At 45.4% G+C, this 26,230-nt stretch overlaps 1 protein-coding gene and 1 non-coding gene across 4 annotated transcripts in view; both read right to left on the bottom strand.

Moving 5' to 3' along the window:
• The window catches only part of HS1BP3 (HCLS1 binding protein 3), a 74,767-nt gene extending 69,433 nt beyond the window's left edge, over positions 1-5,334 (bottom strand). Inside the window, exon 1 of one of the 3 annotated variants that reach the window (XM_045011567.1) lies at positions 5,181-5,334. In XM_045011567.1, the coding sequence (XP_044867502.1) occupies positions 5,181-5,221 (41 nt within the window). In that variant the 5' untranslated portion in view covers positions 5,222-5,334. Of the gene's footprint in view, positions 1-2,369; positions 2,436-4,785; positions 4,894-5,180 lie in introns of those variants that run through there. The other 2 variants (XM_045011569.1, XM_045011568.1) reach the window with 2 other exon arrangements.
• Positions 5,335-5,393: 59 nt separating this feature from the next.
• On the bottom strand, positions 5,394-5,475 carry TRNAS-AGA. The gene has a single exon. It is a non-coding gene; the product is annotated as a tRNA-Ser (tRNA).
• Between the last annotated feature and the right edge of the window lie 20,755 nt (positions 5,476-26,230).

The raw sequence follows: 26,230 nt of genomic DNA, 5'->3' as shown, positions 1-26,230 counted from the left end.
TTAAACAGTTGCTACCTCAGATGTGTCTACCTTTCAGTGGTAGGTCAATACCAATGTGTACTTTGATCTCCTAGCCATTAGGATGAAAGGCAAGTGTAAGATATTTTAGACAGATTAAGTAACAGACAGTTATTTACTTTAGGTACTCATATGGCCCCATTAACGTAGTATCTGCGTGCCTCTCAGTCTATACCCTCCCAACACCCCTAGGAGATATTCTCCCCATTTTATCCTTAGGGAGGCACAGAGAGACAAAGTGACTTGCCCAGGTCACACATGAAGTCTGTGGCAGAGAAGGGAATTGAATTTGGATGTCCTGAGCCCCAGATAAGTGCCCTAGCCAATCAGCTTCCTTTCTCTAATGTGAATATGATAGAGCTCTCGAGATCCTTGTGGAGATCTTTGTGGAGTATGGTTAAGGATTAATGGAGGGAGGTTTAGGGGGAAGAGTAGTACACTAAATAGTGCAGTACAGTATTTTCCTTAACATTACAAATTCCAGAGCATACACCAGGGTGCTACGTTCCGGCTGTTTGGATAGCCCCAGAAAAGCTGTACCTACGTGTAGGTCAACATGCAATAATTCTAAGGCCAGGTTACACTCAAATGTTAAGTCAACCCAGCTACGTTGCTCAGAAGTGTGAAAAATCCAAACAGCCCCAGCGACACAGTTAAGCCAACCTAACCCCTAGTGTAGACAGTGCTAGGTCGATGGAAGACTTCTTCTGTTGACCTAGCTGCTGCCTCTTGGGGAGGTGGATTAACTATGCCAATGGGAGAATCCCTCCCATCGCTGTAGTGCAGTGGTCCCCAAACTGTGGGGCACGCACCTCCCTAGCGGGGTGCAGAGAAACATTGGGTGGGAGAGAGGGGGGAGGATGGCGGGGCCAGGGCCAGCCTCCACAAAGGCCAGGGAGGGAGAACCACTCAGCCCCGCTCTGCCCAAGCTCCGGCCCCAGCCACAGCTCTGGCCCCGGCTCTAGCCCTGCTCCCAGCTGCAGCTTGGGGGAATGGGGGCAGACAGGTTCCGTTATAGGTGTGTGTATGGGGGGGCACAATGGAAAAAGTGTGAGGACCACTGCTGTAGTGAGAGTCTACACTGAAGTGCTTAAGCTCTGCTACTGTAGTTTTTCAAATCTAAACAAGCCCTAAGTAAGTCACTGTAATTCAGAAGGGAAAAAAAGAATGGCTAGATGCGTATGTGCTGTATCACTAAGTGTATGCACAATGCATTAAAAAAAAAATACATGGAGCACATCCTCAGCTGGTGTAAATTGCTGTAGCTTCCTTGACTGCCATAGAGATATACCAATGTACATCAGCTGAGGATCTGGCCCTACATTTGAAAATCATTTTGATAACACTTTTCAATTATGCCAAAGTGCTGTACAGAAACCAGCAATACCATGAGTGTAAGCATCCAAAGTTGATGCTAGAAATAGCATGATTAGTTTTCCAATGTAACTTTAAAAAACAAAAGAAAAGCATAGGTATTATACAGAGAAGTATTTTACCAAGTAAATGCTACGTAGGCAAAGACCCAGATGGCAGCAGTAATGATATTTCAGATAAGAGTGTACAGTGAAAGATTACCCACCGTCCTAAAAGTTAATGAACAAGGGATCATGTCATAGGCAAAAGAAAGCTATGTTAATGAGACGATGAGCAGCTTTATCTCAGTTTGCCAAAATAAATTAAGAACGTTTAATATAAAAAAATTAACAATATTTTAGTGTCAAAATGTTCTTAATGTAAGGTTGTGTACAGTACTTAGGTATTTCAGTTTTAAATGTGCTTAAAAAAAACAGAAAGCAAATAGTTTTAAATAATCTAACCATAAATCCCTCCCCCTCTCAACATGTCAGGTTTCCCTGTGTGCTTTTATGTGATGTCATAATAGAACTAGTTCTTTAGATACTGATGAGTTAGATACTGTATCTTTAGATACTGATACCGAGAAGACAAGACATAATTTCTAATGTAAAAACCAAGTTGATTTTTTTTAAACAAAAAAACCTGAGGTTTCTTTATAAATCATAAAAAAACAAACAAGCACACTAGCCCAATTTCTCACCCACCCTTCTTTGCAGATTGTGTTGAAAAGGAACATGATCCTAGCCTCACTGACTTCATTGAGGCCAGGATTTCACCACCCTAGGTAACTAATGTTATATGCTTTATGTGGTATTCTGTCTTGTCCAAATTCCCTTTTCTTTCTCTGAACACTGGTAGAGACTCATTTTAAAATCAAGCCAAATTCTGTTCTCAGTTACACTGGTTCATTGACTTTACCAGGGTTGTCCTGATGTAAGAAAACAGAATTTTGCCCATACTGCTTATATGTTTGCACACAAGATTGCTTCACTCACATATAAATTACGGCTGTTATTTGGAGTGTCTTCTCCAGCAGTGGCAGCCAACAATGCTGAGTAAGGGACATCTGACAGTAAAATCTGTTTTGTTTTAAATATAGATTTACGTTAGAGACAACACTCCCCAAATGCTTACTCACTCAGATTGCGGCAGTAAGAATTAGTCAACACTTCAGCAGGCTGGTAGTTTTGACTAAGTTCCTGTTTCTGGTAGCAAATCCTTACACACATCTCTATATTGCAGATTCATAAAGCAATCTGTTCTCCCTCTCCCCACCCCCAACAATAAGAAAAGGAAAATGTACTGACAAACCATTCACTATTATTCCAGCTTCCTCAGTCCATGGAACAACCCTTTTGTCTAGAATGAAATCTAGCAGCTTGTCAACACTCTTGTATATGAAGATAGCAACTGACTTCAAATGTATTGGGTTCAAAACACTAGTTTAACTACAAGAGTTACTGAATCAGATTTCTTAAAGGACTATCCACCCAAAAAAAAAATCACACTGATTTTTGGGCTTTTTAACAGCTAAGATTACTATAACTGAAAGAGTTTAGAGAGGGAAATGATATTTTTGTTTGCAGTTTGTTGACTTTGTGCCTTTGACAGCACTTTGTGTGTGGTCAGTTTCATCGTCATTGTTTCCCACGTGCAGTTTCCCTGTTATTTGGGCAATCCTCTCCCACAGTAACAGCAGAGATAATTTTATTTATTTATTTATTTTTAATTAGGAAATTGTGGTCCTAAAACCACAAGAAGTGGCAGGGAAATTCAGGAAGATGCATTATCTGACGCGACTTTTAGAGTTTTTGAATTGCCTACGTTCAAAATGAATGTCCCTAGGACGTTTTGGATCTATCAGTATTGTTATTAATTGAATTTTGGTAGCCCCCAGAGGCCCCACCATGCTCGGCCTTCTATGATTACACTGAGTAAGAGACGATCCCTGCCCAGAAAAGTTTACAATCCAAGGCCCTGAACCTGCAACGTTAGAGAAATGCTTAAACTTTACCATGAGTCATTCCATTGACATCAGTGTTACTACTCAGAGTAGTAAACAGGGGCATCATTTGTTATGGGACAAGGGATGCACCAGACCTTGGTCCCCCACACAGACTTGTCAGGGGTCTATACGCACCAATATATCGTCCACTTTATCCTGCCCAGACTTTGTAGGACACGATATAACCACATATAATGTTCTTCATACTGACACAACTCTGGCCTCCCCCCAGACCAGTGCTCAAGCTGCTAGGCATGCAGCCTAGTTAAATATCACCAAGCTTACAGTAGAATATAAACAGAAATAAAGATGAAGGCTGCTAATATGCACATCTGATAATGGGTACTATCAAAAGCACATGCAGATTTTTTCCTATACATAATTTTCAAGATTTATTTATTATTTGTATGGTTGCAACAAGGATACCTGCTCATGGATCAGGATCACACTGTGGGAGGTGCTGTCCAAACGCAGAACAAAAAGATGGTATTTCTACTGTACTTTGTACATATTGGTACCTTGAAACATACTCATTCTCCAACAAGCATGCAAACAAACGTGCCAATCCCACAATTTTAGGAACTCAGCAATTTTTGCTGCATTCTACAAATTCTAAACTTTTCTTATAACAAGAAATTAGATTTATATTATTCATTATTATTATTATTATCCTCTTGACTGAGAAGCAGCCAAATGCCCTCAGCACCTGGCAGGATTAGGCTCTTACTGAAGAGTGAGCAATGTTCACTTTCAGAATATTATTTGTCTAATCACACATTTGTAGAATGGTTTTAGGTGCATTACCTACGGCCACAAAGACGACCATAAAGCAGCCTGTGCCCTTTCCAGCTCCATGCTTATAAATAAATCATGTTAATGAATTTATACACTACTCTATAGCAGTAAATAGCTGTACTCTACAGCCGCAGAGAACCTCAAACACTTGCAGAGAAACCACACATTTTTCACTTGTAATCTCACATCCAGAATTTCTAGCAGGACAGAAATTAAAATGGCTTAATTTACACTGACTAAGAAGGCAGTGCTGGCATTGCCATCCAGCATCATAACAGGCTTTTGCAGAAAATTGCGCCTGGCTGTACAGCTATTCAGAGGCAGGCTAATGAAAAGGGAGTCCCTCCTGCTGCACACAGAAAATGATGGATTGTTGCCACAGTTCTGGGTTTCCCACTTGCAGAGCCCAAAACCCAAGTGTCAGCGCGGAAACCTTTGCTGCTCAAGAGTTTGTCCCGTAACTTTGGATCCCAGCAAAGGGCCTAACAACCTCCCTTCTCTCCGGGAAAGGGAAAGGCTCAAGAGCAGGGAGCTGGCCTGGTAGATGTCCAGGGGGAGGAAGGTAATTCAGCCCTGCTGGGCGGTCAGATCTCCTTCAGCTCATCCCCCACCTCTGCCCGGTGCCCCCTTGGCGGCGGTGGAAAGGGCTCCAGCCGATTCCTGCTAGTGCTGCCTAACCCCACGCACCCCGCACGGCAGGGCGCCCGCGGCTCCCCGGAGGCGCCCGGCAGCCAGGCCCGGCCGAGGCCCCAGCGCGGCGGCACAGAGGCGGCTGCAGGCAGCGCTCCGGCGGGGCGCCCTGGGGGAGGCTCCAGCATGGGGGCGCTGCAGCCCCCGGCAGGGTGGGTGGGAGCCGGGGCAGATCCCGCGCAGGCCGCAGCCCCCCGGGGCCGTGTCCCAGCGGGGGCTGCGGCCGCAGGAGCGAGGCGCCCCGGCGGAGGAAGCGGCCGCTGGCCCCGAGGCGCTGCAGACCCGGGGACAGTGCCCCGCCCCGCGGGCCCCTCACCTGCTGGTGACCAGCACGGCCGGCGCCGCGCCCTCCTGCATCCTGCCGCCCCGGCCCGGGCAGAGCCCCGAGACCGCTCCCCTGCTAGGAGCCGGCTGCGGCGCGGAGACTCCGTGCTGGGCTGGCCCCGCTCCCCCGGCCTGTTTTCCGGCTGCTCTGCCCCACGGGGGCGTTCGCTTAAATTACAGGCGGGAAAACGAGCCAAAAGAAACCCGTAGTCGGCAGGATTCGAACCTGCGCGGGGAGACCCCAATGGATTTCTAGTCCATCGCCTTAACCACTCGGCCACGACTACAGCTTAGCTGTGGGCTGTTCAAAGGATTGCTCTACAAATTCCTCTCGCTTGTGTTTGGTCTTGGTATATTGGAAGTATTCACCAGACAATGGGATAACTGTCAGTATTCCCATGTCACAAGCTGAACTAGGCTGCTCATCTGTTCGCTTTGTACTTTAACTAGTTGCCTCGCATGCCTTTACAAAACTTAGTAATAGTGCCACCCAGTGTCATTACCTTTAATAAAAGAATCCACTAACTAAAATGTGTCAGAATTGTTCTCAATAGATTTGTCACTGAAGGCTTCATGCCCCCACCTTTGCCCTCTGATGAGCTGCAGAATATTGCCCGCACAGGTGATTCAGCCCTGTTGAAACTATTTGCAGTTCAGCACAAAAGGAGCACTTTGATCCTGACCTAGATGCACTTTTGCTTGGCACCAGTAGTAGCTGAACTCATGAAAATACAAACTGTACGGTGAGTCTTTGTTCTTCTGTAGAAATGAAATAAACCCCAAAATATGTTATTAAAACTTGAGGCCTGATTTTGCAAACTTATACATACTGGCGAGGCAATAAAGTTAGTAACGGATGTCAATGTTTTCAGGATCAAGCCGTTACTGTCTCACTTTCAAAGAAACACACCAACCACACATACATCCTTCCCCACTCCCTCCAAAAAAAAAAAAAACCATGAGAGTCACACATACTATACATATAAGCAACTATTCCCAGGCAGCGGCAGCTCCAGGCACCAGTGCTCCAAGCACGTGCCTGGGGCGGCAAGCCACGGGGGAGGGGGCGCCCTGCTGGTCCCTGCAAGGGCAGCAGTCAAGCAGCCTTCAGCGGTGCACCTGCAGGAGGTCCACTGGTCCCACAGATTCGGGAGCAATTCGGCAGCGGGTAAGCCGAAGCCGCGGGACCGGGGACCTCCCGCAGGCAAGCCGCCGAAGGCTGCCTGACTGCCGGGCTTGGGGTGGCAAAAAAGCTAGAGCCGCCCCTGTTCCCAGGCAATGTTCCCTCTATTTTTTTTCCATCCATCTGCAGAATGAATTTTGTTATGTGCACCAGTATGGAGGTGATGTGTGGCGAGGGTGGGCCAAGGAGTTCAGAGTGTGGGAGGGGGCTCAGGACTGGGCAGAGGGTTGGAGTTGGGGGGTGAGGACTCCAGCTGGGGTTACGGGCTTGGGGAGGGGCCAGGGATGAAGGGTTCAGCATGAGGGAGGAGGCTCAGGGCTGAGGCAGAGGGTTGGAGTTAGGGAGTGAGGGCTCGAGCTGGGGGTGTGGTCTTGGGGTGGGGCCAGGGATGAGGGTGCAGAAGGAGGCTCAGGACTGGAGCAGAGGGTTGGGGTGCGGAGGGGTGAGGGCTCCGACTGGGGGTATGGGCTCTGAGGTGGGGCTGGAGATGAGGTGTTTAGGGTGCAGCTGCCCCGGGGCTGTGGTGGGGAGAGAGGACTCCCCCCAGCCCTCTCTTCCCCGCAGCAGCCCTGGGGCTGGGGAAGAGCATCTTTCCCCACCGCAGCAGCTCCAGGTCTGGGGCCAGGGGAGAGGCACCTCTCCCCATCATGGCAGCCCTGCACACCCCAAGCTCCCCGCCCACCCCCTATTCCCCACCTCACCCTAAACCTCTCTCCTGCTCAGGGATGTGAAAAATCCACACGCGTGAACAATATAGTTATACTGACCTAACGTCCTGTGCAGATAATACTATGTCGACGGGAGATCTTCTCCTGTCAGCATAGCTACCAGCTCTCTGGGAGGTGGATTAACCACCTCGATGGTAGAAGCTTTCCTGTCAGCATAGGAGCAAGTTCATTTAAGCCTACAGCAGCACATCTGCATCCATGCAGCTGCACCAATGCAGCATTTTTAGTGTTGATCTGCCTTGAAATCTCCCTGCTGCCCCAAGAGGCTGAGTCCCTACCAGTCAGGTTGGAGACATACTGGTAGAGCAATGTGTGTGGAAAGGTTAGCAGGCTGCTGTCCTGCAAGTGACATTGTTCCCTCCCATTGCCTGTCAATCTGACACCTTTCACCAGCACTAAATCCACCCGCAGCTTCTGTTTTTTTAAATTGAGGTTTATGATTCTATACAAATATGCAGATTAGCATCATGGGTACAGGGCTAGTTGCACCTTTGTGGGTGCACCCCCTCTTGGCTTCGTGCCTTCTCTGAGGTGGAATTCTGCGCTTCACCCACTCCTGAGCTGGACCCTGGGTTACAATACCCTGTGGTATGAACTGTTCTTACCCAGCAGGTCCGACTGTGATTCTTCACTTCGGGAGTCTGTGACCAGTGGTGCATATAATAACCAAACTGTCTTCTTAAACCAGGTATTGTTTGTTTATCAGTGCAAAGCATCTAGAGAAACAAGAATTGTAAAATAAGTCCACACACATGGCTTTAGAAATGTAGGACTGGAAGGGACCTTGATAGGTCATCTAGTCCAGTCTCCTGCACTGAGGTAACATTACATATTATCAAGACCATCCCTGACAGGTGTTTGACTAACCGGTTCTTAAAAACATCCAGTGACAGAGATTCCAGGTAATTTGTTCTAGTGCTTTACTACCTTTATAGCTAAGACGTTTTTCCTCAAGTCTAACCTAAATCTCCCTTGCCACAATTTAAGCTAATTTCTTCTTGTCCTATCCACAGTTGTTAAAGAAAACAAAGTGTCATCCCATTGGTGCTGGAGGTATGGGTGCTGCCACACCGCCTGGCTTGAAGTGGTTTATAACAAGGTTTATAGTTTGGTTCAATCGCTCTCAGTGCCCCCACTATAAAAATTGTTCCAGCACCCCATAGTATCCTCCTGTTTATAGCACCCTTTTACTTATCTGAATAATGTTATCCTGTCCCCCCTCAGTCTTCTCTTCTCCAGATTAAACAAAACCCAATTTTTTCAATCTTTCCTCATAGGTCATGTTTTCCAGACCTATGATCATTTTTGTTGCTCTCCTTCAGACATTCTCCAGTTTCTCCACATCTTTCCCAAAGTGCGGTGCTCAGAACTGGTCACAGTACTCCATCTGAGGCCTTATCAGTGCTGAGAAGAGTGGAAGAATTACTTCTCATGTCTTGCTTACAAACATTCCAGAATGATATTTGCCTTTTTTTTTTTGCACAACAGTATTACATATTACCTACAATCTTCCTGGTAGTAACCTAAACAGGCCTCACTTCTTCATATACCCCAGCAGGTGCTTGCATCTTAGTCTGGTTCCCCTAAACAACTACCCGCATTGAGAGAGACAGTGTCCCTTTTGAAACTACAGTAACTCCTCACTCAAAGTCGTCCTAGTTAACGTTGTTTTGTTGTTATGTTGCTGACCAATAGGGAACATGCTCGTTTAAAGTTGTGCAATGCTCTCTTCTAAGTCGTTTGGCAGCCGCCTATCGCTTTGTCCACTGCTTGCAGGAAGAGCAGCCCATTGGAGCTAGCTGGTGGGGGCTTGGAACCAGGGTGGACCAGAAGCCCCCCCATCAGCTCCCCACTCCCCTAAGTTCCCTGTGCAGCAGCTGCCCAGCAGGCTATCAATTGCCAGGCAGTTCTGCTGTCCCTCTCCCCACTACTATGTGCTGCTCCTGCCCTCTGCCTTGGAGCTGCTTCCCGAGCCTCCTGCGGGGGGCGGGGAGGAGCTAATGTCAGGGTGTCCCCCTCCCCCTGCTCCTACACCCCGCTTACCCTTTCTCCATATAGAGCAGGGTGGGGACATGGATGGAGAGAGACAGAGAGAGCTTGGGGCAGCAGCTGCTGTCTTAACTTCCTGATCCACTTAAAAAGACAATGCACTTAAGAGTGGGTCAGCTTACTTAAAGGGGCAGTGTGCATCTCTCTCTCTCCCACACACACAAGGTGTGTGTCTGTCTCTGTCTGCTATGCTGTCTCCCCTCCCTTGTGTTTGTGCTGCCTTGTGTGAGAGGCTACATTAACAACAATGTGTTAACCTTTGAGGGCTCAGCCGAGTGCTAGTTCATCATTTAGCAGCAAGGCATTCCCTGGGAAATATCCCACCCTCTTCCACCCTCTAACTTCATCACCTCAACCAAGCTTCACAATCATCACAGCTGTGAACTGTATTAAATTGTTTGTTTAAAACTTATACTGTGTATAGTTTTTTGTTTGGTGAAAAAAATTTCCCTGGAACCTAACCCCCTCTGTTTACATTAATTCTTATGGGGAAATTGGATTCGCTTAACATCATTTCACTTAAAGTCACATTTTTCAGGAACATAACTACAACGTTAAGCAAGGAGTTACTGTACTGTAGTCCTTTTGTTGTTCTGCATTCCCAGGACTTTTCCTGTCCTGGCGTTGTCTCTTAATGACCTTCAAGTGTTTGCTGAGATATGGCTAACCTCAAGCCATTCTCTTGCTTTCCTGCTTGATTTTCCTTACACCCACCTATTAAACTAAACCAAATACATTCATACACTAGACTTCCCAATAAGCAGTGTGACAACACATCTCTTTTGTCACATCAGGGCTCAGTGTTTCTCCCTCTGGCATTGAGGGGTTCTGGGATAAATCAATCCCACTCCAGAGATTTAACATTTCACATTGGTTTATTTACAGGGTAGGCCTTAGGTTTGGCCTGAGAGCTTCTTTAAAAAAAACCAAAATAATTACATTTCTTAACTCACACTGCAGTACTGCCTTTCCTTATGCCAATCACCAGCTATTGAGATGGTTGCAAGGCCGACCAGCCTCTCCTGTGTCATTGTGGAGCGTAGATGTGTTTTTATTAACTTCAGCTTCGAGAAGCTGCATTCTCCACTGGCAACTGTTACAGGAAGTGTTAGAAGTATGCGCAGAGCAACAAAAGCATTTGGCAAGAGGGTGGTCATCTTATCTGTGCACATATATTCCAGAACAGCCTTTGGAGTTGATCTTGCTGAAATGTATCTTGAAAGGGCTTTCAGTTCATCACCTAAATCACTCACATCAATATAACGCATGTCATCATGTGTCAACACACTGTCTCTAGTGCCCTGCATTGCTGGTGTAGGTCTTCTTCAGGTATAGTAAGAAGTTTTGGAATATCATACAACATCCCAAATATATTGCTGTGTTCCTTGAGCTGCATGAAACGTTCTTCAACTGACTGTATTGCACAATCTAGCACCTGGTTAAAGAATTCAACTTTGAATTGTTGTTTGGGGTCTCTTATGGGATTATCCCGTGCCTCGTAATCAAAATGTCTTCTTCTTCGGTGACTCTTGTATTCCTCAATGGGTAGGAAAATAGCTTCAGTGTGAAGTTCCTCTGCCAACTTCTGTGCACTCTTCAGAACGTTTTGAAATCCCTCATCTGACCGGTAAGACTATAGGTATGACTTGCTTTGTCCAGTTATTCCATTGTTCCAGATATATCAAGGTCAACAACTTGGAGTCTCTTGCTTACAACATTTATTTCAAACAGTATGTCATGCGACAACACTAAGCCACACAGAAATTTGAAGTTATGTATGTTTCTGCTGATTCCATTTAGCTCAGCCACTGTTCTTCCACACACAGTTCCTGTCATAACATTATCCTCCATAATGGCAACTATAGCACCATCTATCTTCCCAATTTGGTGTTTGATGGGCTTTATCGCCTCCACTCAACTTTCCCATCGTGTGACACTCAGTAGTTTCAGTGTCAGAGAGGATGTTCCCAGATGTTGCTTCAAAATTTGCCATCAATGAATTGATGCAGAGAAAAATACGTAGATGCTTTGAATTACATTAAAAAATTCAGCAGCCTCACTAGAAGCTGATGCTGCATCACTGACCACCAAGTTCAATGAATGAGAACTGCATGGGACAAAAAAAGCTTGAGGGTTTAACTCTTGGATCCGTGTCTGCACTCCTCTGTTCTTTCCTCTCATGTTGGCACCATTATCGTAGCCCTGACCTCTCATGTCAGCTATCACAGTTCCCGTATCTTCCAGCTTTTTAAGAAGCACATTTGTCATACCAGCTCCTGTAGTATCATCAATGTCAATAAATTTTAGAAAATGCTCTCTGACAGTCACCATTGCAGAGATATTTTCACTAGGTTCTGAAGTTGTTACAAAATGCACCATTAAAGTCATTTGTTCCGTATGGCTGATGTCAGGTGTGCAGTCCAGAATAACAGAGTAATATGTTGCTGACTTCAGATCTGCCACAATCTTCTCTTTGACTTTTCTTGCCAGTAACTCTTTGATCTCATTTTGAATGTTTTTTCCCAGGTAGTGGTGTGTGTACATTTCTTGGAAGGTGACTCTTCTTAGATGCTCCTGGAGCACAGCATCAAACTCAGCCATCAGCTCCACAATATTAAGGACGTTTCCATTGTTTGGCACATGCAGCTGATCTGAAGTGCCACGCAGTGCTAGGTTTTGGGTAGCAAGCATTCTCACAATGGCAATGAGCCTTTTCAGAACATTTTGCCAGTAAAGAGACTCTGATGCAATCTTCTCTTGATGCTGATCATCTATGGTGGCCTTTAACCTTAGTCTCATCTCAAGCTCTTTCCACCTATGGAATGCTCTCTGGTGATTTGCTGCCGTCTCATGGCATGCCAGATTTCAAGTCAGATTTTTCTAGCTCTTTGTTCCTGTAGAACCCAATGTGGCTGGAACATTAGACTGGAAGAGTTTGCAACAAAAACACTATGCAGCATTCTGGGTTTTTGAGTACATAAGCCATGGCCTCTCCACTTTGTCACCATTAGGGATTTTACGCCAGTAATGTGTTGGATAGAAACTTCTATTTTCATTGTCTTTGGGGAACATGAAGTTTTTCACTTGCTGTGGCCCATGCAGTACAAGGAAGTCCCTCAGGCTACTGCTCAAGTAGGTCCACAGTCCTGGATCATCTAGACTTAAGGAACTAAACTCAGCAGCAGCTGTTTCTTGTGCCTCCACCACACTCTTCTCTGATCTACACTTTTCTTCAGGAATGTGCATGGTTACATCCATTTGAGATGGAGATATGGATGCTGCAGTAGCTGCCAGGTCACCTGCACTCTGACTAATTGGAAGATCAGGCATCTCCTCACCACTCACATCCTCACTGGGGACGGAAGGCTAACCGTGAACATTTGTGTCTATGTATCTCAGGAGAGCTCCTTCCTGCTGAGATTGAAAAGCTTCCTTTGCTTTCTTTTTTTTTCTGAATGCTGCCCCAGAGGGTCATTTTCTTCTTTCACTCATGACTGTTGCTCTGTGCCAGCTATAGTGGCTCTCAACTCTCAATGAAGGGAACAAATAAGCAGGCTGATAGCAGGGCCTGAGTGAGGGAAGATATCTGGCTCCTACTACTTCATTGACTGCCTGTTCTCCTCAAGTGGCTTCAGGGAAGCAGCAGGAATCAGGAAGCTCCCTGAGAAGCTGGTGTTAATCAGTCCAGGCTCCTAGGGGTGCTAGAGAGGTACATAGGAGGTTCCTCCTCCTCTCTCTCCCTGCAGCTCCTGCTGCTTTCTGTTATTCCCTCTCACCTTTTCTTCTGCCTGCCTGTTATGTCTCTTGTGCCCTCCCTCCTCCAGCACAGCATTCCACCATCTCTGTGCATCTAGAGCAGAGAGAATACATATGCACCAGCAGCAGACACAATTTTCTACACTCTGGGTCTTAGTGGCACCCCCCGCCCCCAGTCTGGCACCAGAGGCAGCCACCTCAGTTCACCTCATGGTAAAACCAGCCATGCAGAGGCTCACAAAACAACTGCTCAAAAACTACATTACACTGAAAACCACGGATATGACAAGATTAATGCAGGCACCATCTCACAGGCACTCAGTGGAGGCTAAACACTTTTTAAAATGCTAACACCTATTTTATCAATATTAATCCACAAGTGAGCCAGAGAGATTCCACTTATGTATCTGTCAGTGTCCAGCTGAGACATAGGTGTAATGCTTACAGGCCAGCTCAGATCAAAGTCATAGACTAATTCACTTGTGGATGAATATCAAATAAATGTTAAGTGTTCTGTATCTGTGGACCAATTCATTTATGTGTGGATATCAAAGAAATAATGGTATTGTCTTCACTTATCTAGAACCTGTCGTTTACTATTGCATTACATTATGTATACCCGGTTTTTAGATATCCCTAGATTAAAGTGTGTGTTAGTGTCAAGAAGTGAATGTACTGGATGTGTAAACTTCATGAAAACTAAAAAAAGATTGTTTCTGGCCATCACATTGTGTTTACATTATGTTTACCCATCACAGGAGATTGGAGCCTTGGAAATGTACAAGAATGTTAACTTCAAAGCATGGGTCACTGTCTTTGACAATGGAAATTCACAGACTCTTTGCATTTAATCAACAAAGGAAGAGCCTATGCTGTGAATAAAAACACCTGCCAGATTGATTTCCATGGAAAGATGGTATAAGAATCTATACAAATGGATCCAAGGATCGATCCTGTATCTCTGAACTGTTTTGGATTCTAACAGAGTGGACTACTGGACAGACAGCGATCTCCAGAATTACCCCAGGTAACACTGAGGAACTTTTGGAAATCTAGCCGATTACTACAACTCTATCAACATTTTGGACTTACAAATTTTGACTCACCTGTTAAAATATTTTACCCTGGGACCTTCTGAAGAGGGACAAAAGGGAAAATGGGGTGTGGGCTCTACAATGTCCCCCCTATCTTTCTCTCCTCCTCCCACCTGGCAAGGAAATGGGAAGGTCAGGACAGATCAGAGGGAGCAGCTGGCTTTTTTCAGGCAGGAGGGAGACAGGGAGCAGAGTGGAAGGAGGCGGCCTGGTCCATTTCAGCAGAGCAGCAGCCGGCATTGCAGCAGGGCATCAATAGGGACGAGGGAGAGAAAAAACTCAAACTGGTTGGTTGATTTCATTTGGGAGAGGAGAAATGATTTTTTTGAGGTGGGGGGAGGGAGGTTGTATAAGAAGGTCAAGCTCACATGAAAGGCAGTTTTATGCCCCTCTGTCATCCTCTCCATGTGCTGTATGCAGGTCAGCTGGAATTTAGCCATCCTAAATAGCACATAAACAGTGCAGACATTAGAAATGCAGCTAAGATAGTGGATCAGTTGGCTTAGAGAAAATGGACATTAACAGAGCTTTCCACTTGATTACTTTTACTGTCCACTAGAGAGCACCCAAATACAGCCTATATGAGGGACACATAGTCTAGAAGGAACTGAAGATATTTCAATGCCATCCTTGCAGCTAACCTTTTCAGAGTAGGTTGAGCAACCTTCCCTCATGTCAGTGAGCATTTACTCACGGAAGTAATTCCACTGACTTCAGTCTCATCCTTAGTTAACATTCAAAGACTGATTCTGGTTTTCCTGCACTGCAGAAATCACACAGCAATTCGGCTGTGTTTGGCCTGCGGAGTGAACTATGTGCTTGCTTGACGTTTACAATCTATCCCTGAGCAGCTAACCTAAAATCATTTAAATGTAACGCAACCCAGCCAAGTTCTCTCACCCTCTCTCCTCACAAGCAAGAAGGTGGACTGGGGTGTTTGGTGGGAGGGATCTTCCTCTCTCACTAGCTCCCAGAGTGGGAACGTTGCAGAAATATCAGCACCCAGATCTAAAGGCGCATTTAACATAATCGCCGTCCTCACCATCACCACTCTCCAAGCAGCACTTGAAGCTGGGTTCACAAGCGGCAGAGTAACATCCACCCTGAGGCACAGCAAAGGTCACCACAAAGAGAAGGAAGTCAGTGGAGGAATCCTGGATAACACGCCTTCTGCCTCCCAGAATGGCACAAACAGGCTAGAACCCCACTTAGTCTTTCTCTTTCTACTTGAACTCAAGATTCAGGTTGTCTAAGGACACTTGAAAAGTTTTTCAAATGTGACAGAGCTTGGGGGGTGGGGGTATCAGATGGCTCCAAGGAGTGGCAGTAAATTATACGCTTTACAGTCCTAATCCAGCAAGACCAGAAGCTGGCACCATCAGATGCCTGCTTGGTGAGCCAGTGTCTGCATTACAAAAGCCACCAACCATCATAATTAGCACATTGGTGGCACCCAGCACAGAGGAGCAAGGGCCAAATAGACTGTGGTGACTATCCCTGCCTCAATAGATAGTTGAGGTACATAAGGGGGAAGCTTGTATGGAAACTGCTATTGCCATTCCTGCTAGCAGCCAGCAATCTCCAGGCCTGTCAACCTGCTGCCATACACAAGCACTGAATCCACGCAAATGTGTAAAGAGAGAAAAAAAAACCCTCTCCAAGTCCCTTAAAAACATTCAGTGATTTGCAGCCAGTTCTGTTTGCTCAGTTCAGTATAAACGACTGCAGCCCCACTGCTTAATCCTCCTCTGTTCCTCAGACAGACAGTGTGGGGCAGCAGGGGGAGAAACTCCATCAGAGCACGATTTTGACCTGGTGATCTCATTCCGAGCATTACATTTCTCTCTCTTCTGCAATGCAGGGAATAGCTCTGCTTAGTTACCGTGCTCACAGCAGTTGGAATTCCAGAGTTCATCAGCAGCTGGGTGTGATTCTTGGCAGCTTTCAAGTTTGCTTTTAATCTCCCCCAAACTAACAGGCGAACAACAGTGAGTTCATAAGCCCAGGGGGAATAGTCCGCCAAATTTCAAATCCCTGGCAAACAGCTCTGCTCATAATCATGGTGGGACGTGGAGAAATCAGAGCCCTACTCAGGGTGTAGTAAATAAAATGGAAAAAACCAAGAACACAGGAGCATATTTAAAAACAAAATAAATTGGCTATGAAAATACAATTTAAAAGCTGAACATAAACGTTTTTTAGGCCTAGATCATATTGAGAGAAATACAATATTATTTAATTATTGGAAAAGGCTGTGCTGGGGTAATAGGATTCCAATGAGATGACCAGTCACTCTATCATTTATACCTCTGTTTGTTTTCAGATGACAATTACAGAACCCAGATGTGAACCTGTCGGAGATTTTATATTAGGATTGGGGTTCTCTGTGAGTTTCAAAGGTAGCTGAATTGGCAGATTTAAAGTTCACTGTTGTTATATGATGTGGTAAGGCTGTTGATAGCCTGTCAAGGCAGCCTTTTAACCTACACACCTTCTAAACGTAGGATAGATTTATTCAGGGGAGAAGAGAGGAGAATTATATCACGTTCTCCATTATCCCTGGTATTTTTTTCCCCTTCAGACAATTAGCTTGTAATATGATGAGTGACATGTCAGGAACAATCATGGGGAAACCCTAAGTAATCCCTGTTGAAAGATAAACCTGCCACTTGCCCTGCTATAGTTCGGGAATTAAAACTCCACTTCTCTGCTAAGCATTGGGGTCCTATGTAAATCATGGACAAATTTCATAGTATCCAGCAAAGTAGAAGATATCACATTTCATGGTTTGCCCTAGTTTAATAAAGCCAGCTCTTACAATGCAGCAAATTATTTATATTACTTTCAACAGCAGCTGTGTTTGATGGAACTTTTTTTGTGAAAAAATAAAAGGTGAAGAAAAAGGCTATTCGATGGGTCTGGGGTGATTAATTCTTTAAACTAATGCAGTGAAAGGTGAATTCCTCAATTCAATGAAAGGTGAAAGAACAGTCAGCAGCTATGGAAGCTTCACAAGTTGTTAAGGTTCCTTCCCCACTCTGAACTCTAGGGTACAGATGTGGGGACCTGCATGATATCCTCTAAGCTTAACTACCAGCTTAGATCTGGTTTTGCTGCCACCACCCAAATTATTTATGAGTCATTTGGGAAACGTTGTCTACCTCCCCCTCAGAATATCTCCCTCCCAAGTACTATAACCCTTCCCTGGCTAGCCTTGAGAGACTTCTCCACCAATTTCCTGGTGAACACCGATCCAAACTCTTGGATCTTAAAACAGGGAGAAATTAACCATTCCCCTTCCTTTCCCCCCCACCAATTCCTGGTGAGTCCAGATCCAACCCCCTTGGATCTTAAAACAAGGAAAATTCAATCCGGTTCTTTAAAAGAAGGCGTTTAATTAAAGAAAGAAAGGTAACAATCATCTCTGTAAAATCAAGATGGAAAATAACTTTACAGGGTAATCAGATTCAAAGAGCCCAGAGGAACCCCCTCTAGCCTTAGGTTCAAGGTTACAGCAAACAGAGGTAAACCCTCTAGCAAAAGGAACATTTACAAGTTGAGGCAACAAAGATAAAACTAGCACACCTTGCCTGGCTGTTACTTACAAGTTTGAAATATGAGAGACTTGTTCAGAAAGATTTGGAGAGCATGGATTGATGTTTGGTCCCTCTTAGTCCCAAGAGCGAACAACCCCCAAAACAAAGAGCACAAAAACAAAAGCCTTCCCCCCACCAAGATTTGAAAGTATCTTGTCCCCTTATTGGTCCTTTGGGTCAGGTGTCAGCCAGGTTATCTGAGCTTCTTAACCCTTTACAGGTAAAAGGATTTTGGTGTCTCTGGCCAGGAGGGATTTTATAGTATTGTACGCAGGAGGGCTGTTCCCTTCCCTTTATAGTTATGACACAAGCACACTCCTAGCCTGCTCCAGGGAGAGCGCCTCTGGGAGTGAGAGGCACATGCAGTCCGAGCCCACCAAACACTGGACTTCTCTGCTGCGCCACCCATCAGAGAGTGATTTAATGCCGATTGGGGTTGCAATCCGCCCCCATTTTTCACTTGTTGAGGGGTTGTTTTTTTAATCAGGAACATTTTCAATTATATTTGGGAGGAATCCTCCCCTCCTCCCCTGTCTTTTAACTGACTCTTGAGCTGATTGAAATTGAAATCTGAAAAAATCCAAAATTTTGAATATGGGGAAGGGGAAATTTTCAAAAATGTGAAATATTTTGCCTTACTTTTCTGAAGCGCTCTAATTATGGTGGTGCTGGGTGGATACTTGAACTAGATCACAATCATCATCTCATTTCGCAGAGACTGCCAGCCAGGGCTAGAATTACCCATCAATTATACATGACTGTCAGAGGAGAGGTAGAAATACACATCATATACATACCGATGGCAACACACCCGACATCATCCTGTGGTCTCCCACAGTGGCATCCCCAGAGACAAATATAGATCCATCCGTGCATGTCTCTCTAGAGGGAAAGAGATCAACCAAAGACAGTAAAATGTATATGGCATCACAGACACGATGGGCATTGATCTTGTCAGGTTGTGGCAAGCTTTCCCCGCACAAAGAGCAAACTTACACCTTCATTCTCAATGTTATTTGAGGTTACGGAAACAACAAAAGAAGAAAGAACAAAAACAAGTCTTCACAAGGCAGCACATTGTTTGTCCTGGGTCTGTAATAGGCTGGGACTGTTCTGCCCCCGCCCTCCCAACATGACAGCAGCCTTCTAGGCTGTTATAGGTGTAGGTATATAGAAAACAAAATCATGGTGGCTACCTACATCCTGCACATTAAGGTGGATTGGCCCTCATCTGCTTTTAGATGGGGGATCTCGAAGAAAGACCCAGAGAAAAATTGGTGGTTCAGAAGGTGCTCTTCCCTGTAAGAATGCAACAGTGAATCAGCTTATGCACCTGTACAAGGGCTGTATAAGACAGTCCCTTTCACCTTTACTGTGGGGAGAAGCATGGGGGAGAGCAACGGTAGTGACTCCTGTGGGTGGAGAGTAGACAGGCCTCTGCCCATGCACCAGCCAGCCCTGGTCATGAGAGGAAGAAATCAGTAGCAGATACTAGGTTGATAGATTACTTCTGTGTTCCCCCCTCTCTCCTGGAGCAACGAGGGCAACTCTCTGACTCTCAGAGTTCCCGGTCAGCCCTGAGGCAGCACAGTTATACACTGTCCCTCTAGTTGAGCCTTACATCAGTACTGACCCAAAGTCCCAGCGTGGGATATGTCTCCTCCTTTCCACCCCTGCTCAGAACTAGGGAACCTATTGATAAGTAACCCTGATGTCCTGCTGAATTATTCACTAATGTAGAACTGTCCTCATTTGAAGGCAACAGAGCCTGATCCACTCAGAACAGATTTTTGGACTGAGCCTTATGAATGTGAAATATTTGGCTGCGCCGCTTTTCCGAAAAGTCACGTTATTTACTGGAAAACTTTCTCCTAGGTACCTTGTTTCGTATTCAACATGTTGGGCCAAATACTGAGCTCCTGGGAGTAACACACTTCACTGCTGCATCTTGAAAGTCCTCTCTGAACCTCGCACATGTGCATCCAGCCACGCAGGCTGGTTTTCTCCCCCAGGACACACGCCCTTGCTCACCGGGCATCTCAGACTCAAGCCCAACCTTTAGAATAAGCTTCTAAAGGAACGGATGGAATACCATTTTAATTGCACGGATGAATGTTGGAAATCTAAGGCCTGTTTTAGGTCAACACCACAGCATTTGTGTTGGCAAATGGCATTAAAATACTTTGGTTTGGATTGAATTCATACCAGCTGGAGAGTTACTGTGCAGGAATAGAGTAAAGGGGTCTTTTCTTAAGGAAACACTGCCTACTGCAGTGTCCAGGAGACACAGAGTCAGATTCACTTGCAGTTTGCACCTCCCTAAGCCAGCAGGGCTGAATCTGGCCCGCAGGCAGGGTTTTAATTGGCTTTGGTGTCCGACTATTCCTTTCAGTTGTTATTATTAAAACTGGAAACCCAGAGACAGGAGAGTCTAAATCCGGACTGCAGTGTTAGGGTCTGAACCATTAATAGAGGCAGTATACGTCCCTTCTCCAAGAAGTGTAAAGCATTTGTTAACAAATTAAAATCATAGAAATGTTGGGCTGGAAGGGACCTCCAGTGGCAACTAATTTCCAGTCAATCGCTGAGTTTTATATACGGACTGATCAGATCAGTTATTCTCCGTGTTTCACTTGGCTAACATGCATGGAGTGTGGAACTTTAAATGCATTATTTTATGTCCCACCTAGTTGGTTAGATCTTTGCATTAGTGGACCCGCAATAACTCACAACACACTGCAAACTTGAAGAGCTAACGATCAGGGTTTTTTCCAAAGAGAGCAAGTGCTTTTTTAGCATAGACCAATGTTCAGTTTAGAGTATTCGTTTTCCCTCCTCATTACCTTAGCAATTCCCAGTTTGTAACTGTGTGCCAAATGCTTCTGACCTTACTCACACAAGTAATCCTATTGACTCCAGTGGGACTATTCCTGTGAGTAAGGTGGGTAGATACTGGGAGGGCAAAGTAAATACACCACTTCTGTCACACAGGCACGAGAGGTGGGAACTGTGTCATCTACATACTGTTGGCCAGGCAACACCCTCAGCTTGCAGCCACTCCCAGTGACATCCCGTATCCAGAAGTGTATGTACGGGTGTGGATATATTTCTAAAAGGAGAGAGATCAGTCATTGTTAATAAAGCATCGCATACCCAAATGCACGTCTGTATGTATGAGTATATATCCGTCTGTCCAGATATATCAGCCATTGGCTTGTGCATGGGAGCTCTGCACGTGCAAGGAATGCAGAACTGGGCCTGTTTTACACATCAATGTTTCACACACACTACGTCTCCAGCTAGAGACAGAAAGAGAGATAAAGAACCTGATTCTGATTTACACTAAGATGACTTTATACAGTTCTGACAATGCAACGGAGCCTTGAAGTGGGTGTAAATCACATTTATATTCACTTTAGGACGCCTATACATAGCCATAGAGTGCAATGCAGGATCAGGCCCATTTTCTATCTCCATATCTATATAGACTGGATATATCAAATGGGCCTGGGCCTGCATTCCTTGCACACTCAAAGCTCCCATTGACAGTCTGACAAGAATGCAAAAAATGTGCCAACACGACACATTAAAGATCAATCTTTGCTGCGTAATCATTTCATGACCCAATCACTGATCGATCTCTCACACATACCACAGGGCTGGTTAAGCAGTTTCACAATACAAATGAGGCCAGTAAACAAGAGTACACTTTGCATCCTGCTTGGACCTTCCATATTCATGAATCTGCAAAGCAGCTGAAGGAAGATAACCTGTCCTTAAAAGCAGCAAAGAGTCCTGTGGCACCTTCTAGACTAACAGACACATTGGAGCATGAGTTTTCCTGGGTGAATACCCACTTTGTGACATGCATCTGATGAAGTGGGTATTCACCCACGAAAGCTCATGCTCCAATATGTCTGTTAGCCTATAAGGTGCCACAGGATTCTTTGCTGCTTTTAAAGATCCAGACTAACACGGCTACCCCTCTGATACCTGTCCTTAAAAGTTTAACCACTATAAATTCATTGACCAGTAGGTGGTGCTATTTTCCTCTGCATGAGCTAAGGTTATGCTACAATAAAGGAAACCGACAGCAATGGCAAACATTCCTCTAATTATATTCCAGATGTTATTTCTTGGGGGGGGGGGGATATTTCCTCATCTTATGTGGAGAAGGGATCTTTTCCCTTTCCTCATCCTCTCCTGTAACTCACCCTTTGAAACAGGCAGAGGCCCAGGGCATGAGACAGATAATATGGGGTTTGCCCATGGATAAAGACACTAGCAAAGGGAAATGAGAGGTCAGGACAGAAAACAACACAGGAAAACAGAAGTCCCCAAAGAGTGACCTTCCATATTAAAATACTGAGCTGTAGGGAATCCCACAAGATGTCCCAGTGAGAAAGAAGGAAGTTTGCTACTTCGCTCAGTCCTTTTCTGTTTGTTCTGTGAGCTTTTCATAGCTTCAATCAAGTCAATATCACTCGTTTTTCACAGTTAAGGGCAAGTCCCTAGGTTGCGTGGGGACTTGGTCTTTCTTTGAGACTGGCTACATTTCATGCATGGGATGATGATGCAGATAATGGGTAGAATCATCCCTTTATCAAAGGATTTTCGTTTCTGTGTGGCTGCCATTAAAACTCTCTCAAAGGTGGGAATGATTTGTTAATGACCTTTGGGAAAATTGACAGGGATGTTAGAGTTTCTTTAGCAGTGGGGAAAACTTGCCTAGCTAAGTGATGACCTTATCTGTCTAGTTCAGGGGTTCTCAAACTTCACTGCACCGTGACCCCTTTCTGACAACAAAAATTACTACAAGACCCCAAGATGGGGGAACCGAAGCCTGAGTCAACCCAACTCCACCGCCCTGGGCAGGGGGGTCAGAGTCAAAGCCCCACAACTCTGGGTGGAGGAGGGGAAAGCCATAGCCCAAAGGCTTCAGCCTCAGGCAGGGGGTCTGTAACCCTGAGCCCACCACCAAAGGCTAAAGTCCTCAGGCTTGGGCTTCAGCCCCAGGCAGTGGGGCTCGGGCTTGGGCTTTGGCCCTGGGCCCCAGCAAGTCTAACACCAGCCCTGGCGACCCCATTACAATGGGGCTGAGAACTGCTAGTCTACAGGCTGAAAACTGCTGACCAGGGTTGTGAGCATGGGAGTGAATGAGAGCAGAAAAGCACTGCTCTTTGGCAAGGAACACAGCAGGGCCAACGGAGGGAATACGCAGAGCAAGAGCATAGGAACTAGATGTTAGGAGTGAGCCAGAGGTGGGGGTTAGTGGGACAGACTTCGCCTTGAGGCGGGGGGAAAGGGCTTGATAGTGGAATGGAGCCATTCATCAACTAGCTTAGCAGAGGCGACTGAGGAGATGGCTGGGAGGAGGGAACTGAAAGGTGGATGGACTGGAGACCATGGGAAGGCGGGATGGCGGAGGAGTGTAAGAGGCACATTCCATCCCTATGCGCCCCTTGTGGTGCTGCAGCTGTGCCCTCCCCTTCGTTTGCCCAAAGTGGGTCATCAGTAAGTTCACCAGGACTTTCATGCATTGAACAGAGCCCCCTTCTGAGCATCTGACTTACTAATAAAGTTCCCCAGAAACACAAGACAGCCCTTCACCCTGGGATCTTAGCAGGGAAGCAGGCTCCATCTGTGTTTATCAGTCCCACCTGAGTGTATCAATCCCATGCCCAGGCCCTTACCCGCCTCACTTCCTTCCCTAGAGCCAGGCCTTCTTCAGGGCCTTCCTCCTGACTGCAGCTCTTCCCCCAGCACTACACAGCTCCTCTCTGACTGGGGCTCCTGCCGCAAGGTCCCTCCCTAAGCCCCTTTCCCTGGGAGCTCCACTCCCTCAGCACACCTTTCTCCAAGTGCACTCTGGTAGCCTTTTAGCCAGTCCACGGACTTGTTAAGCAATTGGTTGCCAACCAGCCACCTAGGCAGTTAGTCACTTACCGGTGGGCTGAAATGGGCTCATTCGCCTTAAAAAAGCCGATTGCAGGCAGACAGGGCCTTGCATTTCAGCAAGCAGCAATGATATGCTGAATGAAATATTACTGTTACCAACAGAATTAACGCAATTGGGTGTAATCATCGGAACAGCATGGATCCCAGCATATGCAGGGGTAGCAGGCAATGAGCTGGCAGACAAAATGGGAAAAGCACTGTCAAACATGAGCAAGTTGACGTAGAGATCCCTTTAAGTAAAGTGGCGTTTTAAAATCTAATTAAAAATGAGTTAAGAGAGGAAGGGCAGGAAATATGGGCAAAAGAAACAACAGGAGAAAGATTCGGTGAAATATGCCTTGAGTTGAAAATGCTGATATACTCCAAGGCCCCGACAGAAAGAATGAAGTGGCTCTATTGAAAAGTTTAGCTGGCCAGTGTGGTTTAAATAGTCATTTGTTTCTAATAAACAAACATAAAGATGGATTACATGGGACGTGCAAAGTCCAAGAAACAGCAGATTATCTCCTGGGAGGTGCCAATGTATACCGTCGAAAGGGGGTAGATATGAAAAATATAAAGTTTAAACGTTTTCACTGCAATACCTAGTAAGAGCCCCAGGCAAATGGGGCCCAATAAAAAAGTCAACTTGCAATTTTTTAAGAATGCTGGGAAAGGTGAAAGACTTGAATTATCTACAGAGTCCAGTGCCTGCGTCATAGACTCAGCAAGTGAATCTGCTTCATCATAAAAGACAAGAAGAAAAAGAAAATGGGGCCTTAACACCTCATAAAGGGGCCAGCCCCCCTGTGACAGAGAGCTAGGGTATCTGAAAGAGATGAGATGGTGGTTGGAGGGTGGGGACTCAGATTTTGAAAGACCAGAGGAGGAATTAGTGGAGCCGGAGCAGTGCTGTGCTGTCTGCTACAGCTAAGTAACGTAAATGAGTCGGCAATAGCTTGTGGCTGATTGTGTCAAAGGGGCCAGCCAGTATGAGCACTGAGCTATGTCCTCTGTCAGTTGCCACGAGGCGTTAATTCTATCCCAGACTGAAGGATGCTGGTGAGGGACCCAGGACATCAGCAGGTGTCACATGCTGGAGCTTGGTTGCATTGCATTCCCAATGATTATGTCTAGGAACGGGAGGTTGAAGATGGGAGGATAGCTGAATAAGTTTTCTGTGTTACATTAGCTTTTAGAGGATAGAGCAGACTATTGTGCTGTCAATGGAGTTGTCAGGGTAACCTCCCTGGAAGAGGGGTTGATAATTTCCATTAGCAGTGGACACAGTTATTCTTTCCTGGCTTTCCCAAGCTGGGAGAGGCATAGGTCTGCTTCACAGGTGGTGGTTCATATATTCCTCAGAGCTGCTAGAACTTCATTATAGACCACTTAATTACATTCGAAATGGTGAGCTCTATCTTTGTTTCTTGTTAATAATCTTCAAAAGGTTAAGTTGCCTGTAAAAGGACGTAAGGCCAATAAGGTATATTTGAAATGAATGCAGTCATCAATACATGAGCTAAACTTAGTCAGAGTGAGTTTTCTGATGGTGCCTCTGTGCTTCATAGTATGTTAGAACAAATCATTTTGCCAAGACCTTGAAAGGCAGATGCTGCCAATCAGTTTAGAGGGCTGCAGCAGAGTACAGTAGCGGCTTCTTCTGGCCAACGCAGAATGATTGTTCCCTCCCTTAGATCCATGTGTTAATGTTTTGGTGCTCATTTCCACGGTGCACAGTAAGCTGAAGTATAACAATAATTGTTAAGGAAAGGAGGATTTTTTGGGATGATAATTTGAGTTATCTGATTTCTAGTTAACTCAAGTTAACTAACATGATTATAATGTAGACACTCCCCAACATCTGTACCTTATCATGGCTGAGTCCTAGGGTGAGCCATGAAAAGGAAAAAAATGTTTGTGAATAAAGATTTGCAGGGGTCCATATTAACATTTGCAATCGTGTTACTTACGATCTGACTAGAAATTGTAGTCTAGACAAACCTCATAATATCATGTTCCTTGAGTCATTTCCGATAGTTTTGGAAATAGTGATTTTGGACAGAAACAGCTGAAATGCTGACAGGGCATCTTCTGTTCAGACAGCTTGGTGGCAGTTTAGTGAAAGAACAATCAGCTGAAGGTGTTTCTTTTAAAATGAGATGGGCACTCAGTCAAATTATGAACTCTCATTATTTCCACTCACCTTGTTTCAGGCTGCTGGTGCCAGATGTTGAAGAACAGCCTCTGAATAATAGTCCTGATTCAGGTCCAGGTTGTCCTTAAGACAAAGAAAGTTTATTCCAAGGACCTTCTACAATTTCTTTTGATTTATAGGTGTTCACAAGGTTTGTACTATCCCAACAAACCACATCCATGAGTCTTTTGTTCTAGAGCTACAGTAGCTTAGGGGTGCTACTCACACCTTTTTAGTGGCTATTTTTCACAGTTAGTAGAAGTGCCATTCTTTGCCAAGTTAAATGGGGTAGAACCCAACCAAACCCCTTAGTCAGAAAAGTGTTGAAAGTTTGCAAGAACCAGCTATGATGGCTGGAGAACAGAGGAAGACCTAGGGTAACGTTTAGATGTTCTAGAAAATCCTTTGAAATTTTTTTCTGCTAGCTATTGTCACATTTGAGGGCACAACCCAGCCCAGTGAGAGGTTGTGTCAGCTCTACTCCTGTAACCCTGAAGTGCCT

This window comes from Mauremys mutica, chromosome 3, assembly GCF_020497125.1.
Source record: "Mauremys mutica isolate MM-2020 ecotype Southern chromosome 3, ASM2049712v1, whole genome shotgun sequence".
Classification (NCBI taxonomy): domain Eukaryota; kingdom Metazoa; phylum Chordata; order Testudines; family Geoemydidae; genus Mauremys; species Mauremys mutica.
This window is presented reverse-complemented; position numbering and strand designations above follow the sequence as displayed.